Source organism: Amphiura filiformis, chromosome 2 (assembly GCF_039555335.1).
Source record: "Amphiura filiformis chromosome 2, Afil_fr2py, whole genome shotgun sequence".
Taxonomy (NCBI): Eukaryota; Metazoa; Echinodermata; class Ophiuroidea; order Amphilepidida; family Amphiuridae; genus Amphiura; species Amphiura filiformis.
In genome coordinates, this window is record NC_092629.1 from 77,696,583 (window position 1) to 77,712,888 (window position 16,306).

The 16,306-nt window shown below is 35.7% G+C and overlaps 1 protein-coding gene across 1 annotated transcript in view; it reads right to left on the reverse strand.

The window, feature by feature from the left end:
- LOC140143496 (uncharacterized) overlaps positions 1–16,306 on the reverse strand; it is an 89,728-nt gene that overhangs the window by 33,640 nt on the left and 39,782 nt on the right. The window contains exons 4-5 of the mRNA XM_072165331.1: positions 9,658–9,931; positions 8,932–9,189 (exon numbers count right to left, since the gene is read on the reverse strand). Of these exons, the coding sequence (XP_072021432.1) occupies positions 8,932–9,189; positions 9,658–9,931 (532 nt within the window). The remainder of the gene's footprint in view (positions 1–8,931; positions 9,190–9,657; positions 9,932–16,306) is intronic.

The following is a 16,306-nucleotide window of genomic DNA, read 5'->3' on the forward strand; positions in this document are numbered from 1 at the left end:
GCATGCATGGTGCGAAAGTCGGAAGTAAAAGGAGGTGTGCGAAAGTCGGAAGTAAAAGGAGGTAGGAAACCTTTTATGCTTATTTTCTTTTGCACTAATAGAGCTAAATAGTTAACTAAATATCTTCAGAAGACATAGCATTAGGTGGTTAACAAAAAATATTAATGTGCATGAAAAATCTGCAAGTCAGAAGAAAATTATTTCGAAACCATCTTGTAGGCTTATTAAATATTTCTTTAATGTGCATGCATGGTGCGAAAGTCGGAAGTAAAATGAGGTAGGAAACCTTTTAGGCCAAGTAAAAAATAAAACATGTTTCACGTCCGGGTTTTTGAAAAAAAAGGAGGAAGAGGGGGCTTTTTATTTTTTATTTTTTTCGGTATAAATACCCATAATTAGAGCTGTTTTAGCGCACACAATAATACTTGGAAAATGGAGGAGGCCTCTTTTTATTTGTTGTTCTGAGAGATATGCCCCCTCTAACTATCACAAAACCTTATAAAAGTGTTTCTTGTATATTAGCAAGGCTATAGAAAGCATCTCTACTTCCTAGGCATATTTTTTGAAAAGTTATAACTGAATTTCAAAAAATAAAAATAAAATTAAAGAAACCTCAAAAAAGGAAGCGGGAGGGGACGTGAAACATGTTTTATTTTTTATTTGGCCTTATGCTTATTCTTTTGCACTAATAGAGCTAAATAGTTAACTAAATACCTTCAGAAGACATAGCATTAGGTGGTTAATATTTTTTTTTTTTTTTTGATAGGCTGAACGGAAAATCGTATTTTTTGAGGGAAAAACGTAAAATCGTATTTTTAACAAAAAATCGTACAAAATACGGCAAAATCGTACAAGTTGGCATCCCTGAAAAGGTAGCCTACGCTGTAAAAACTGCAGAACATGATGTTATTTAAATAAGAGCCAACACCCTTTATATCAATTTAGTTGATACAGGGTTTCTCATAGATGCACTTCAGGAAAATAAGCAAAATGAAATTTGAGATTAAACAAAATAAAACTGCAAACAAATAAACAAAATAAAATAAGACTACAAATAAGAATAGTGAATAAACCAAATAAGATGTTGATATGTTACATGAGACCTGACACATCAGTACACTCATATACAAATCAAATCAAATAAATTGCTATCTATCAATTCCAATCAAAAATGATATAACTAAAGACATTTGGCAATGACAACTCCCTATAAATCCTTGCCAAGTTACCAGAGGTAGCTAGTCACAATGTCACTTGATTTGAAGAATGAAATAAAATATGACAACTTTAGTCACATTCATATGGTATTTGCAAAGGTAATTATGTAAATTATGGTAGTCTATCATAACATATCAATATAGAATGCTAAGTAGATCATTCAACAAGTTCAATGTCAACTTTAGTCTTGTTCAAGACTTTCTCACTGTAAAAAACAACTGGTAACACTAATAAACACTAAAACATGTTTATTTTTATATTTTACACATAAAAGTATGGGAAGTGTTGCATACAATTAACACCATAACACATTTATAGAGGCTTCCGTGATAAAAATATAAACACTCCAACATGTTTATATCACCGATAAGTGCCATCCATCAATAAATCCTTCTATAAAATGTGTTAATAGTGTTATGTATGCAACGCCTCCTATACTTTTATGTGTAGAATATAAATATAAATGCATTTTAGTTTTTATAAAATGTTATCTGTTGTTTTTTACAGAGAGCTCTTATAACTATAGCCAGCTACTGCACACATAGCTCTCTATGTCCCAGGACCACTGTCAATATTTACAAATCACGGCAACCTCGACGTATAGGGGAGAGCGGGGAGTGTTCGCCCTATATTTTTCTGACCAGCCTAGCGATGCCAATATTAAGGTTAGGGATGACCTGATTGGCCCATGTGAAAGCCCTATGTCTTAGCTATATACGGCCACAATCCCAGAACTATATGCCTTACAATAGCAACAGGATAGAGCAAACAAAAAAGTTTTGCAAAGTGGCGAACTTGCCCCATATTGGGGCAGGTTCGCCCATATGGTGGGGGGTAAGTTCACCCTAATCACAAAAAAGGTTTAAACATTGCATAACAATAATATATTAAATGCAAACATTTAGCAAGAGTATACAGGGCATTCATTCTCTTCTGGGGAGTCACTAAATTTGTTGGAGGGGTCGGGTCAGGGTAAAATGTAAGGGTCCAAAGTGAGCTTAAACATATCATGCTTACAACTTCGGGGAGATTATGGATTAGGACATAAACGGTGGTATGAGTAATACTGATACCACATAACTACATAAACATGCTTTTCAGTAGTTTTACCTTGTTTAATGGTATACTTATAAATATTTTGCATAATACGCTGATGGGGCAGGTTCGCCCTCCAGTTTGGGGTAAGTCCGCACGGGGAAGATACAGGGCGAACATGCCCCATCCTCAAAAGGGCGAACGTGCCCCTTGTGCACATTTTTGTATTTTCTTCAGGTTATGCAAAATACAAATCGAGTAAGGCGTTTATAACTTCATTAAATCTTTGACAAATCCCATATGTTCCCAATACAGATTTACATTAAAACCATCTGTATTTATGTATCAATGATAATACAACATTATTAATGCAAGAAAAATTACGCTTTTGGTGTAATTTTTTGTTTTAGCTGCAGTTCGATGAACACGTCCCTATATGTCGCGTAGCTAACATGAGAAGTTTATAATGACCTATGTCACCTAATTTTGCCATCACCAAATTCCCTGAAAGCCGTAGTGCTGAGAAACAAGGGGTGGGCGAACCTGCCCCTAGGGCGAACACTCCCCGCTCTCCCCTACCACCTATACTCAATCTGATTGCAGACAAACCTCTCGTTGAAGTTGTGTTCAAAATTAAATATGGATAGGGTAAACACGTTCAAGAAACTTTTACGAACATGAGAGATTTAATTGTTATCTCAGTAGGCCTACATGATTGGCCAATGACTGCTAGTAGCTGCATCTCATAGGCTATTTGGCATTCTCACCCCCTGTGAAGAATTCCTGATTCACAGAATTTGTTCAAAGTAAAATATCAAACAGCTAGTTAATACAGATCCATCAATACCATATATTTTGCTATTTGCAAGAGAATCTGTCACCAATAACATACAATATGTGGCTTCGGTGGATACAGGCTTGAATCAAGACTACAACAACTTGCGCAACCAAACCTTCTCAACTCTACTCATAATTACTTGATCCCTTCTGCTTCAATGTTACATTACACATTGCCCTCTGCTGAATTTAAAGCCAAGTTGTAACATTTCCATAAAAAATACATTTGTGTGTTTTATCCACAAAATGTTAGTTTTCACTCAGATATGTCCCCTTTTAATTTTGACCCGAACAGATTAGGCAAAACAAAGAAAATCAATATTTAATACCAGAGCATATTCAATCTTGACTAAGTTTGTCCTTTTGATGTGTTAAGACTTCCCACATGTAGAAGCCCATTGATCTTGTTTTTCCTTTGAACATGTTGAATGATAATCTGATAGGGGGTATCAGTTTTCACTATCAGATGTATTATGAGCTAAAAAATGAGGTAAAATACAATTATTTTATGCAAATTTGCAAATGATTTGCCTTGAAAACACATGGTGGCCAAGTGTTTCGGGTACTAGTGTGGCAGGAAAAAACATGGCTTCTGCCTCGCATGTCATACCACAAGAATAGTCCAAAATGTGTACTGTATAGCACTATAGCCTTTAGGCCTACTTACATGAAAAACGTGTTATTAAATGTGCATGGTTTTGATGCCAAGCCTAAATTATCCTTCCCTCCTCTTCCTGGATATCTCCCTTCCCCTCCAATCAAAGATGCCTCAACATTTATGAAGGCATTGATAAGTGGTCTATCTTAGCTTAGGCCTGTAATGATATCATATATGCTCATCTATTAAGGCTAAGTTCTTAAACCCCTACATCCTTGTACACTCATCAAATGACCTTTGAATGCATTGGGCAAAAACTCATACTCTACAACTTGAGGTCAAATGTGGTGCTATAGTGTTGAATGGAGGTTATTGAACTGTCTAGTCTGAGATGAGGCTATTTTAGTCCATAGTGATTGCTGTGGATAGCATCACCTCATGAAGTGATAAGATGACAGATCTCAATTGGGTTTCACTTGGGTGTCATTTTATTATGATGTCAAAATTTGCTGTGTCATATCTGATCTAATCAATATCAATATCTGTGATCTAATAATGAAGGAATATGAATCACCAGTTATCTAACATTGCCTCTGATTGGTCAATTACGTGATATCTTCACTTTAATCACCAATCGGAATGGAGCTTTGCAAATAATTCACCCCAATTTTTTTGCATGGTGAAATTATTCTGACAATGTTGCTGATTGGTCCAATTGATAATGAAAACTTCTTTTTGACCAATATAGGCAGGTAGTTCTCATAGGGTTAAAACACAGCATATGTATAAAAATGAATGAACACTGACTCAATGGACTACCCAACAAACACAATTGACATTATTCAGAAAAGGTTGCCAGAAAACTTTTAAATGTTGGTTTATATAAATGGTATATAAAGGGTTTAAACCTTTTTCATAACATTCAAAAACATTTTTTGAAAACGTGCTGTAAAATATTCTAAAATCATATTATTTAAGTGTGTGCAAAATATTTGGCAACAAATGTTTGCAAAATATATTTTACAATAACATTTTGACAACCGTTTAAACATGTTGTTGTAGTGTGTTTTCACAAAACTTTTTAAAAACGTTTTCATGACCTTTTTACAAAAATATGCTAACCAATACCAAAACCAAAATATAACCCAGTTTAAAAGTTAAAAAATGTTTTGTGTTTGCTGGGTATATACTACTGTCTGTTCAATCAGCTTAGATTCTTGTATTTTTAAGATATTTGAAAAAATAAAACAGTGTTAGCACAGCCTTAGACCCAACGTGATTTATACTTTTCAAATTCCAAAGTTCAATTTGATACCCCCGTTTCTTTCCAATTTTGGTCTTTTCCCGCGATATTTTTATATAAAGCCGTAGAACGTCGGGTACCATAAACTATTTTTAATCAATCCATTTGGTGCAATAGGGACGAATGTCATAATAATTAGATGCGCTGAGATAGTATTTATTTGACCATCCGCATCAGGAAGTATTTTCCAGCTAAATAGCTATATTTGCCAGTAGGCCTAATTTTGTTGAAACCCCACTGTTGAAACATTACGTTATTATAAAAATGTGAAGATGAACTAAGGTTTTCCAGCGTATGCCTATTATAAAACTTAACACATTTATTTTCAATTTTTTATTTCGTTTTGTTTGTTGAATACAAACTATGCGAAGGACATTTTGGAAACAAAAGAACTTTTGTACAAGAAAATAATGCTCAGCAAAATGTCATGCATAAAACGTAATCGCGCATATAATTTAGTGCAACAAAAACCGGTGGACCATCATAGACCCTATCCAATAACCGGAACGGTATAACCATAGATCAATCTTTGGTATAACAATTGAAATGGCAGGACAGATTGGATAGGTCTATGCCCTAAATTGAGAATGGACCGTCCCACTCGATTTGTGAAAAGGTCGCGAACCCTTTTGGTGGGCCCAAGTAACTGCCTAAAATTAGGCAAAATTGAAAAGACATGGGGTTTTAAATTGAACTTTAGAATTTGAAAAGTTAAAATCACATTGGATCTAAGGCTGTGCTAAGACTTTTCTTTGATGACTTTGACCAAAATTGTTTATTTTTTCAAATATCTTAAAAATACAAGAATCTAAGCTAATTGAACAGACAGTAAGTACATTTTAGAAGTACAACCCATCAACATACCACACCATCAGATTGAATTCCCCAAATTAATTCCTAGAAATCGACACGACCACAAATAACTATAAATATCCTCATGGATTTCATGCTTTGTAATAATTGATTGACATGTTAGCTCTAACGAGCCGTACAGGATTGTAAATCTACCATGCGTTACCGATGTAATTCTCTAGACTACTTCTCTTTTCAAAATTAATCATGCTCCCCCCAGAGATTTTCCAAATAGGCCCTATAGAGGAACCGAAATAGTTGCTCATCACATAAAGCAGTATACAGACTTTTATTGTACGTACAATATTGTATGTACAATATGTACGTTATTTAATCTATTGCCATTCTATTTCCAGTACTGTTTAAGTTCTAACGAATGTTTGATGACGTAAAATCGATAATATATTTCTGCTAGATATTGTATGTAACATATTATCGATTTTTCGTCATCAAACATTCGTTAGAACTTAAACATTACTGAAATAGAATGGCAATAGATTAAATAACGTACATATTGTACATACAATATTGTACGCATAATACTGAGTCTGAAGCGCTTTAGCGCCAATCCAGCTTGAAATGTAACCGGCCAAAATTGTATCAATCCTGCATCCCATCCGAGCATCGCAGGACACTATACATGTACTCTTTCTTCATTCGCACGATACCAATTTGGAACTGCTTGCCTGTGGAAGCTGTATTAAACCAAGCCCCGGGACCAAGCCTTCCATATACAGCAGCATACAGTTAGGCTTTTACAGCCCTCTGCAGTCTACCAGGTTTTCTAAGCATCTAGAGTTCATTAACTCGCACATCTCGTAGACCTACATATCCAGCAATATTGGCACATCTGCACCTGTTCTTTGGACAAGCATTCCTTTATAGGAGTATAAAGAATGAAAACTGAAGACCATTTTTACATGGTCTCTCTTTTGAAACACTGCCATGACTAGAATGCAACATTTGGAAATCAGTGGCAGCCCTAGGGGAGCATTAGCCCCCCAGTTTTCATTTGACCAGTGTAGCCATTCGTTCAAGCATATCGATAGACCAGTCCCTCGCCTTTGTTGATAAATAATAAAGTCAAGTGGTCTATACCCCTTTGTTGTCTATATTGTGCTTCCATCTCTTCACATAAAATAACATATAAAATACAAAAAAAATACACAAGGCAGCTAGTCTTTAGATGTATCACATCTTTTGTTTGAACTCTTCAAATCTTTAATCAACTCCACAATCTTACAAACCCTGCTTGCATGATGCTCCTAACCAGAAACATGTTGCTCATAGTGTCATTTCACAATAATTTCCTCCCGCTTAATCATATTTATTAAATATTCTATTTTCAATTTTCTAACTAAGCTTATACCTTATCAGTTTTGTGATGAGTGAGTATGATTAAACAGGGTTACCTGGGACCAGAGTTGCCTTTCATTATCAGCCCAAATGTGCGGCAAACACCCCTAAAATTGGCCAGGGGTAACATTCAAGTAGCCCAATTTCCAGAAAAGACACCCAAAATCATAACTTTAGGGTCCTTTTATTAATTCTAGTGAAGAAATTGCCCAATTGGGAGAATAACCACTTCATTATCTACACTTTGAAGGCAAAGGTGAGGCACTTAATTAGCCCAATTTTCAGTTAAAAGGCACCCAAATTCCTAATTTGTGGGTGCTTTTATTAACTAGTGAAGAAATCACCCAAATAGGGTGGCTAACTACGTCATACTAGATTCTTTAGGCCCTACACAGTGAAGGTGGAGGTGGGGGCATTCAAAATAGCCCAAAATCCTAAATTTTTGGGTGCATTTAATAATTCAAGGGAATCACCCAATTACATGGCGAACAAATTGATGATGAGCTATTATGAGGCTATTAATATGTAGAGTTTAAATGCAAAAAAACATAATGGAAAGGTGCCTATTAAGAAATTTAACATGAAATTACAATCCCAAACATAACATGAGGCAGTTCAGGTGCCCCTTTCAAATCAAAAGCAGCCCAAGTGTGCATTTAAGGGGCCATCTGGCATCACTGCTTGGGACCTTTTAAAACAAAATCTAGAACTGATTAAATTAGTCCTGGCATATTGTTTGACATGTGACACTATTTGATGTGACACTTGCATCATATTGATCAGATCTATGATAGCAGAGATTCTGTAACATTTTAACTAAAGAATGGGAACATTATTTAGGACATCACCGAGATGGTGTAGGAAAGGGGCACTGACAACTTACAGTAAAAATTTTCAAATGAAAAAGTTTGCCATTTTAGATGCAGATGTAATTGCATGCCTCCGCTGCGTACAGTACGCCTCCGGTAAGCTCCCTATGGGCGCGTTGTTATGGTTGAGTGGCGGACATGCGGGTGTTTGTCATGCTGGTTATTTGAAATTCTTACTGTAAGAATGTTGTGGGGGAGGGGAGGGATGGGGTGGGGAGGGTAGAACGGGGAGGGATAGGATATGTACTCCCATTAGGATTGTATACAGGCTTACTGGGGATCTCCTAAACATAATGTAACATAAATTGTGTCAATATGAGTTAAATTGTGTCAAATTTACAAAATTGTTAGTCAAATTTGATTAGAAAAGTTTGTGAAAGCTTGAATGCAGTGACTTTGGCTAAACCATTTTAAAAGTGACATTTGAGTCCGCAAGAAGTGTACTTACCAGGGAACCTTGTGTAGGGGAGGCAACACACTTTGCTTGACAAAATTATTTTGGGGCAATGTTAGCAGTAGCATAGCATGGGTCATCATATTGGGGGGGGGGCACTGACCATGATTAGGGGTACCGGTCTGACAGAGGGTAAGCACAAGCCGTTTTTCAGCAATTTTCCTGTGGGATTTTCTAATTTTGCAATTGATTCCCCCCGTGCCCCTATAATTCTACGCAACTGAATTTTAGCAATATCATTTCAACATCAGCTTCATGTGCATTTGTCCTAGTAGAATCGTTCTGTATGTTTTGGTAGTAGGGCAGCAGAAACACTGCCCAATTTTGTCCCCTTCACCTCACCCTGCAAACATGGTCCAGTACACCACTAGATTCTCATTCTCCCAAAATATAATCTGATTATACTCACCGCTTGTGCTGTTACATCCTTATACCAGTTCTTCCACTGCTCCACTGTCAATCCACCAGCTACATTGCTCTTATCATCTGCTATATAAACCCTTGATAAACTCATGTAGCCATCGATGGCTTTAGCCATCTGTGCCGTGGTGCAGCTAACATCTTCCCGAATCAAGTAGTTTGGTCCATTGTAGAAATCTGTGTCCCACCACTGAGATGGATACCAGTCAGGTAAAAACCACTGGTAACCTTGGTAACTGGTCGTTCCCTGAAATTTAAAGAATGAAAAGATGTAAGTGGTAAATAAAAATTCCAAAATTCTGTTATAAATTACCATCTTTCAAAGTTGATTATAAAATTACTGTGATGCAATACAATTTCTTTCAAGGTTTGCTGAACAAATTATTTAATTTTTTTCGTAAAGTTTGGCAAATTTGAAGCAAAGATTTATTAAGTTTTACCAGTACCGTAATTTGTGTATCAATTAATATTGGGTGAAGCTGGTTTTACAGATTTAATAATTTACTTACTAAATAACGCAAATTGGTATTTCTACTTGTTATATACTTCGCTTCATACTATAACATCCTAGCTAAAATATCATTAACATACTCAATCATAATGTTGCTTAATAAAATGCAAATTGCTTATTTAATATACATATTGGGTATTAAATATGCAAATTGTCTATTTAATATGCAAATTGTGTATCAAATATGCATTGGTAACATCATACCTGTTTGTATGCCTCACACATCAACTTCCTAGCTGAATAATCATTAACATATCCAATAATGATGTGACTCTTTTTAGACTTAATATCCCTAATGTACATTGCTGCATCTTGAAGGCTGTTTTCTGCAAACCGATAGCTTGAAGTCAGGCTTAGGCCTTGTTTCACCAGGTAGTTTTGAAGATATAAGGCGAGGGCGGTGTAGGATGAGGTGTCTTCTGCAACCAGGGAGAATCTATTCCAGTTGAAATTGTCAAATAGTGCCACATAGGCCAATCTGGAGAGAAAAGAGAAGAAGACAGAGTCACATTGTTAGTCAGGTTATGAACTTGTTTCACAAGATCATAGTTTTGAAGATTTGGAGGAATGCGGACTGTATAAGATGAAGCCTTCAGCCAAGGGGAAATTTGTTCCAAATTGAAGTGGTCAAATAAATTCATGTGCCAATATGGGAAAAGAAAAGAAGACAAAGGCAGTATGAAATGAGGCTAAGACTTCATGCTGCTTCATTCACCAGGTACATAGTTTAGAAGATACTAAGGAAGGACTGTGGTGTGCTTAGTAAACTTCACTCTGAAACTAAAAGACTAGTGCATCATGTTCTTGTTCAATTAAAAGAAATAAACAAAAACCGGTAAAGAAACATATCAATATAGAACAAGCTAAAATCAGCATAATTTTCTGACAATAAACATAAATGGCTTCAACTATAAAGTCATCAAAAAATGTCAAAACAAAAGAAATGAGCATCACATTTCAAACACGGAAAATTGAACACAAAAACAAACTCACAAAATACGGACCATGTCTGGTAAATACACTTCAAATTGGCCGTGAATATTACTAGTTATATAATATTCCACTTTCCTAAGTTTAAAATAACGCACACAAACATTGAAACACTTTTAAATAGTGATTAAAATCACTTTGTTGATGGATTCTTTCTTCCTGTTGAACTAATTGATAGTTATTTAACAAACTAAAACTGACTTAAAACCATGCATTATCCTGAAAAAGTCATTTGAAAAATTCCCTGTTTATAAACAAAATCTGATTGACACATTTTCATCCAATGATATGGCTAGGCATACAATCTTAAATACTAGTATCAAGAATGGGTGAGACTTCTCATTGTTGGGGGGGGGGTGCAGCTTCCCCCTTTTCTCCTATGATGATATTGTACTTGATCAAAATACAAGTTGAAGACAGTTGTCAATGCATAAAGCACTTACAACCATATTTTATTCAGGCATGGAAAATTGGTTCTGAACTCATCCAGTTTTATTACACGATAAATTTCCCCACAAAATGACTCAGGAAATTTAACATATTGTATGGGAAATATCATCTAGTTTTACGAGCCCACAAGTGTGTTTGGTGTTTTCCTGGTGTTCTTTATGATGAATCAGCTTTGAGTTTACAGAAAACAATACTAACTGGGGCTTACTGGGCGTGTCAGCTACTAATCACTGTTTGTGTTTTATGTCAAAACTGTTATCGCTGCCCTCCAGAGTAAAATGATGTATCTGCAAATGAACTATCACTAGGAAACATTTTTCTGTGAAAAATCTGTGACTGTAAAAGTCTGTAATCTAACACAGATTTTTCAACCGATCACAGATTTTTGTCTCCTAGTGTAGCCTATAAGTTGATTTATTCGCTTTAGCAGAAAAGCAATTCTCCCCGGTGGGTTCAGTTTGTATGAAAGGTAGGACGATGACCGTTCCAGGATTTGAGGAATCGAGGACATTTGCAGCAATTTTACCCCCTATTTTGCGCGAAATCAAGGAAAATTTGCCCCCAAATACCTCCCCTATTTTTATCATTTTGAGGACGCATTTTCATTTCACCCCCTTATCACAAGGAATCAAGGACATTTTTTCGAAATAAATACCCCTATTTTTACCATTTAAGGACGCTTTTGAATTTGTACCCCTATTTCACGGGAAATGAGGACAATAACTTGAAAACTGTAGCGGTAAAACACGGACGAAAGTCCTAGAAATATACCCTATTTTTCATTTCAAGGACAATTTTGCTCCAAAATACCCCTAATTTGGACAATCGCAAACAATTTTGTCCTCGAAAATTCCGCGGACATTTCTTGAAAAGTACCCTAATTGGAACCATCATGCGTACACATTGTCAGTGAAGACTGAACCCACCGGGCAATTCTCACACATGCTCAGTGTTTACTATCATTTTCAGAGCATCAAGCCGATCAATCGATACAAATCGCTGAGGCAAAATTGCTAATTGGACCTTCTCGATTATAACCTTTCAGTGATGAATTAATTAAAAGCAATAAATATTGGCAGCAATGTATGCTCTAAAATGTATTTTGTGGCATTTATAGTATTTTAATTGTCGTCTGCAATCGCGATCGCCATGATAAGTGTAAATACAAAAACAAAGAGCGATGCATTGCAAAATTCTGCAATTGCTGATCGCTTTCAAAATGAGGTATGTCACAATCGCTCAGCTTTCTAGTATATATTCAGCTTTAAACTGATACTGCCTTCTTTCTTGGCAGACAGGTGATTTTTAATCAGTCTGCTCAGTAAATTCAAAATGCTGTATCTACAAGTCAATAACATAGCAGATACTACACCTTGATTTGGAAGGCTTTTTTGAAAAAATCAGTTGGCCCTAAAGTAAAAGACAGTAGCTGATAGCACTAAGGGAAGTAGATACTGTTTTTTACTTTGAAGAGGTGATCTGAAAAAGCTACCTATTAATCATTTTGTTTTAATTGTCTATGTAATATTGAAGAGTCATTCATCAATTTCAGATTATGTAATGTTTTTGGAACAGGCAGAGAAGTGTTAAATAAAATGTTTTAATGGCAAGTAGGTATACATATGATTCTAAGCTATTTTATTTAGCTAGGGAGCCAGAATTTAATGATATTCGTAACATGTGTAAACGTTAAAAAACCCAGGTTTGAGCAAATCAACCAAATTCATTTAAAAAATGTATATTCAGGCCCATAACCAAGATTTATATTTTGAGTGGTGTGGAAGACTCAAAAGTGGACCTTTTGGGAATTTTTCCTTCAAAAAAGAACCAATTTCAATTTTTTCCAAATAAAAGTGGAACTTTTTTTAAATCACATTTTTAAAGAACACCTTAAATTTTGACAGTATCAAAAGCATTTTATATTTTGTTATTCACTCATTTTATTTATTAAATGCATATTTGATTAAAAACAAGAAGTATTTCCTTTAATTTCAGTTCGAAAATGCCACAATTCCCATATGTCAACATGGAGGAAGACCCAATGAAAAAAAAAAATGATCGATCTACTGACTCTCTCCAAATTTTTATCTTGGAAGGGCAACCAAACATTTTTTGGGCCTATTCAACTCTGATGAACAACTGGCCACTATACTATTTTAACAAGCCAAACACTGATGGGTGTTTGGCTAGGTAATGAATGACAAAACATAAGCAACTGCACTAATTAGGTAATAGTCTGTATTAAATATGAATATTATCTTAATCTAGTATTACATAACAATATTTGAATAATTGATATTTTGCAAAGCTGGAAGTGTTGTTTCAATGAGCTGTCTAATTAAACAAATTTAGCTAATCACTCTAATAGACGAGGTCAAAGGAATTAAATTGTTAGGAATATTAGAATAAGGTGTTCATAATTAAGGTGGCCCAAAAGATGTTAAAAGTGAGTTAACTTTTGGAACTTAAAGTTTTCTCCAATGACAGAGTACTCTCATGGTTTATTCCACTTGGTCTTGGACTAATAAACCACCACTGGGGAGACATTTAATAATCCTAAAAACTAAAAAAAAAAAGCAGCACAGTGATTTATGGTGTGCTACGCCTAGACGTTGATCCACAAGCCTCAGCACACTTTACAGGTTGTTGCTGACCACTATGGCCCCACATCATACCATAAACCATTAAACAACAATACAGATATACAGGGACTTGCAGCTAAGAAGCGCACATCCTAGACATTCCAAATATGACCATTGCAACCAGGATAAGCTCCGAAGATTCATACAGTTTACAATGAGACAATTAGCAGTAAGTTCCTTGTCCAGGGGTATTTCAGGATAACTCAATTTTTCCACGAGAGCGTACTAAACCACTGCCAGGGTTCAAACGCAACCTCTCGCACCATAGCCGAACGCCTTACCGACTGAGCTAACTTGACTGCCACTTGGTCTTGGGCTAATGAACAATCAATGGGGAGACATTTTCAGCCAAATTTTAATTTTTCAAATGGCCGAAGATGCAAGCTGTGTTTGCTGCACATCCCATGGTCATTTGTAAATACTGTCAAATCACTTTCCTTGACAGTGCGACTCCTTATGATATTAGTAACACATTGAGCTATTCGATTTGAAATCCATACACCCCCTATGGAATAGGGGATTTTGATATCAGATGGGGTTAGTTGAATGGGTGATTCTATTTGAAAGCTATCCCCCCCCCCTTTGTGTGGGAGATTAAGGTCATGTCTTGATAGGGGTGTATGGGTTTCAACTGGAATGACCTGTTTATTCAACACATCCCACATCCCCTGTCCCTACACAGTCTTGACCATGTCATCAACATGTCAGTCTTGTCTTTATAGGAAATGATTTCTGTGATGCCTCAAAGTGGCAATGAAATAGTGAAGTAGGACATAGGTTATTAGAAAATTTGACATTATTTTATAAGCAACAACAGAATAAGTTCATGTGAATGGCATCCTAGATTTTTATTTGAAGGTTGCCTTATTTTAAATAAAAAAGGGTTCTTCAGTAAATTGAGGGTTCAAATTGTATATAAAAAGGGTTGCTTATGTATGTGTGACCAGCTCCAACTTACCCGGAACAAATCGCCAAACATGTTTGAATTATAGGCCTTTATGACATTCCATTAAAAAAAAATCAAATTTTGGAATTCTTATAATTTCACAGTACTTGACTGTGGGACTAAGTGGACTTTTATATCCTTGGAAAGTACTTATTTAAGAGGTTAAATCAATAAATAATAGTTGAACTATGATAATCCCTATTCAATCCTGTACATGTATAAGGCGGGAAACTGCTACTCAGAATAGCAATTTGGCAAAAATATCAAGGTATCATTAACAAAACTATCCATATCTTGAAAAGTATTGATGCTATTTATATAATTTTGGTATCATTTTAAAGCTTATTCTCTAGTGCTTATATTTTTAATCAATTCATGAAATGTCAAAAATAGGACTTGTTCCTGATTTTGTCAGAGTGGGTCACATATGACCTGATAACAGTTTGTGAACATGCCACCCAGAGAGAAACACATGCTATAAAGCAGCTATATGCATGTGCTTCCCAACCAGATTTCCAAGTTTCTTCATATGGGCAGAACATGCTGAAGACTTTCTAAACCTGGCTTCCATCAACGCTACTTTTAGTACCATTTCCTAGACATTGTTATTATGGCCTCGGATCAGATAATGTTGCATCACTGTAGTTTTACAAGTCTCCTATGGCTCATTAAAGAGATAGTTTGTGTCTAAAAGAATGCATCTTGAATTAGAATTAATAGGATCATATTGAATTCATCTCTTTCAGGGGAAACTAATCTTGAAATGATTGGTTCAGGAGGATACATTATCTTGTTATAGCATTTTATAGAATGTGTAGCAGATGAAAGGTATCTTTATAGAACTTGTTATAGATTAGTTCCCTCAGATTGTGATGTCCAAACAGCGAGCGTGTTAGTATGAGCAGGGACACATAGCCAAGGCGCTGTACACCAAGTCGAGAAGAGGCGTATAGACATCGACTCACCAAGAGTCGACTCACCAAAGCAACCAAACAGAACAATTAGATAAGAGACACACCCGAGACACACACCAAAAAGCTGTGACCAAGACCCAAAAGTTGATGTGTTGCAGTTTAATATTAAATCTAGACTTTAAAATAAAGTGCCTTTTATAAAATAGCATAAGCTTGCTGCTAACCAGTACCATGCAAAAACATAAAGAATCTACAAATGTTTAGCACTTGAATTCTCACTTATATTCTACATGCATTCACAGCATAATTCTGGTTATCATACCTATAATCTGTTCCGATCTACAACAGGTTATTTTCTCATTGCTATGCCGTCCTAATTTCCTCATTTACAAGAACATTCTGGTTCACTTTACTAGACACGGTTTATGTCAAGAGACTCTAGACTCTAATAAAACTATCATGATTATAAAAATGCCTACTTCTGCCATACTTGACTCATTGGAAACCAAATGGGCTATTCCAGTTGAATTCCACACACCCCCCATGGTAGACATGACCTTAATCTCCCACACAGGGGGTGTAGATTTCAAATGGAGTTGCCCATTCAGGTTAACCCATTTGAAATTCACACTCCCTGTGTGGGAGATTAAGGTCATGTTTTCCATAGGGGGTGTATGGATTTTAACTGGAATAGCCCAAATGTTGCGTTGTGCATTAAGATGACACAGCAGTTATCTACATGAAAATAATTATAAGATATATCTCAGATGTTATATAGTGACTAAAATCATCCTATAATTATTTAAATCCACCCTGAATTTAACCTACAATTGGCTTGACATTTGGGTGGAGTCGGAGTATATTGCAAAAACTGTTCGTCACATCACTTAGCAAAAATATTTGATGTAGGC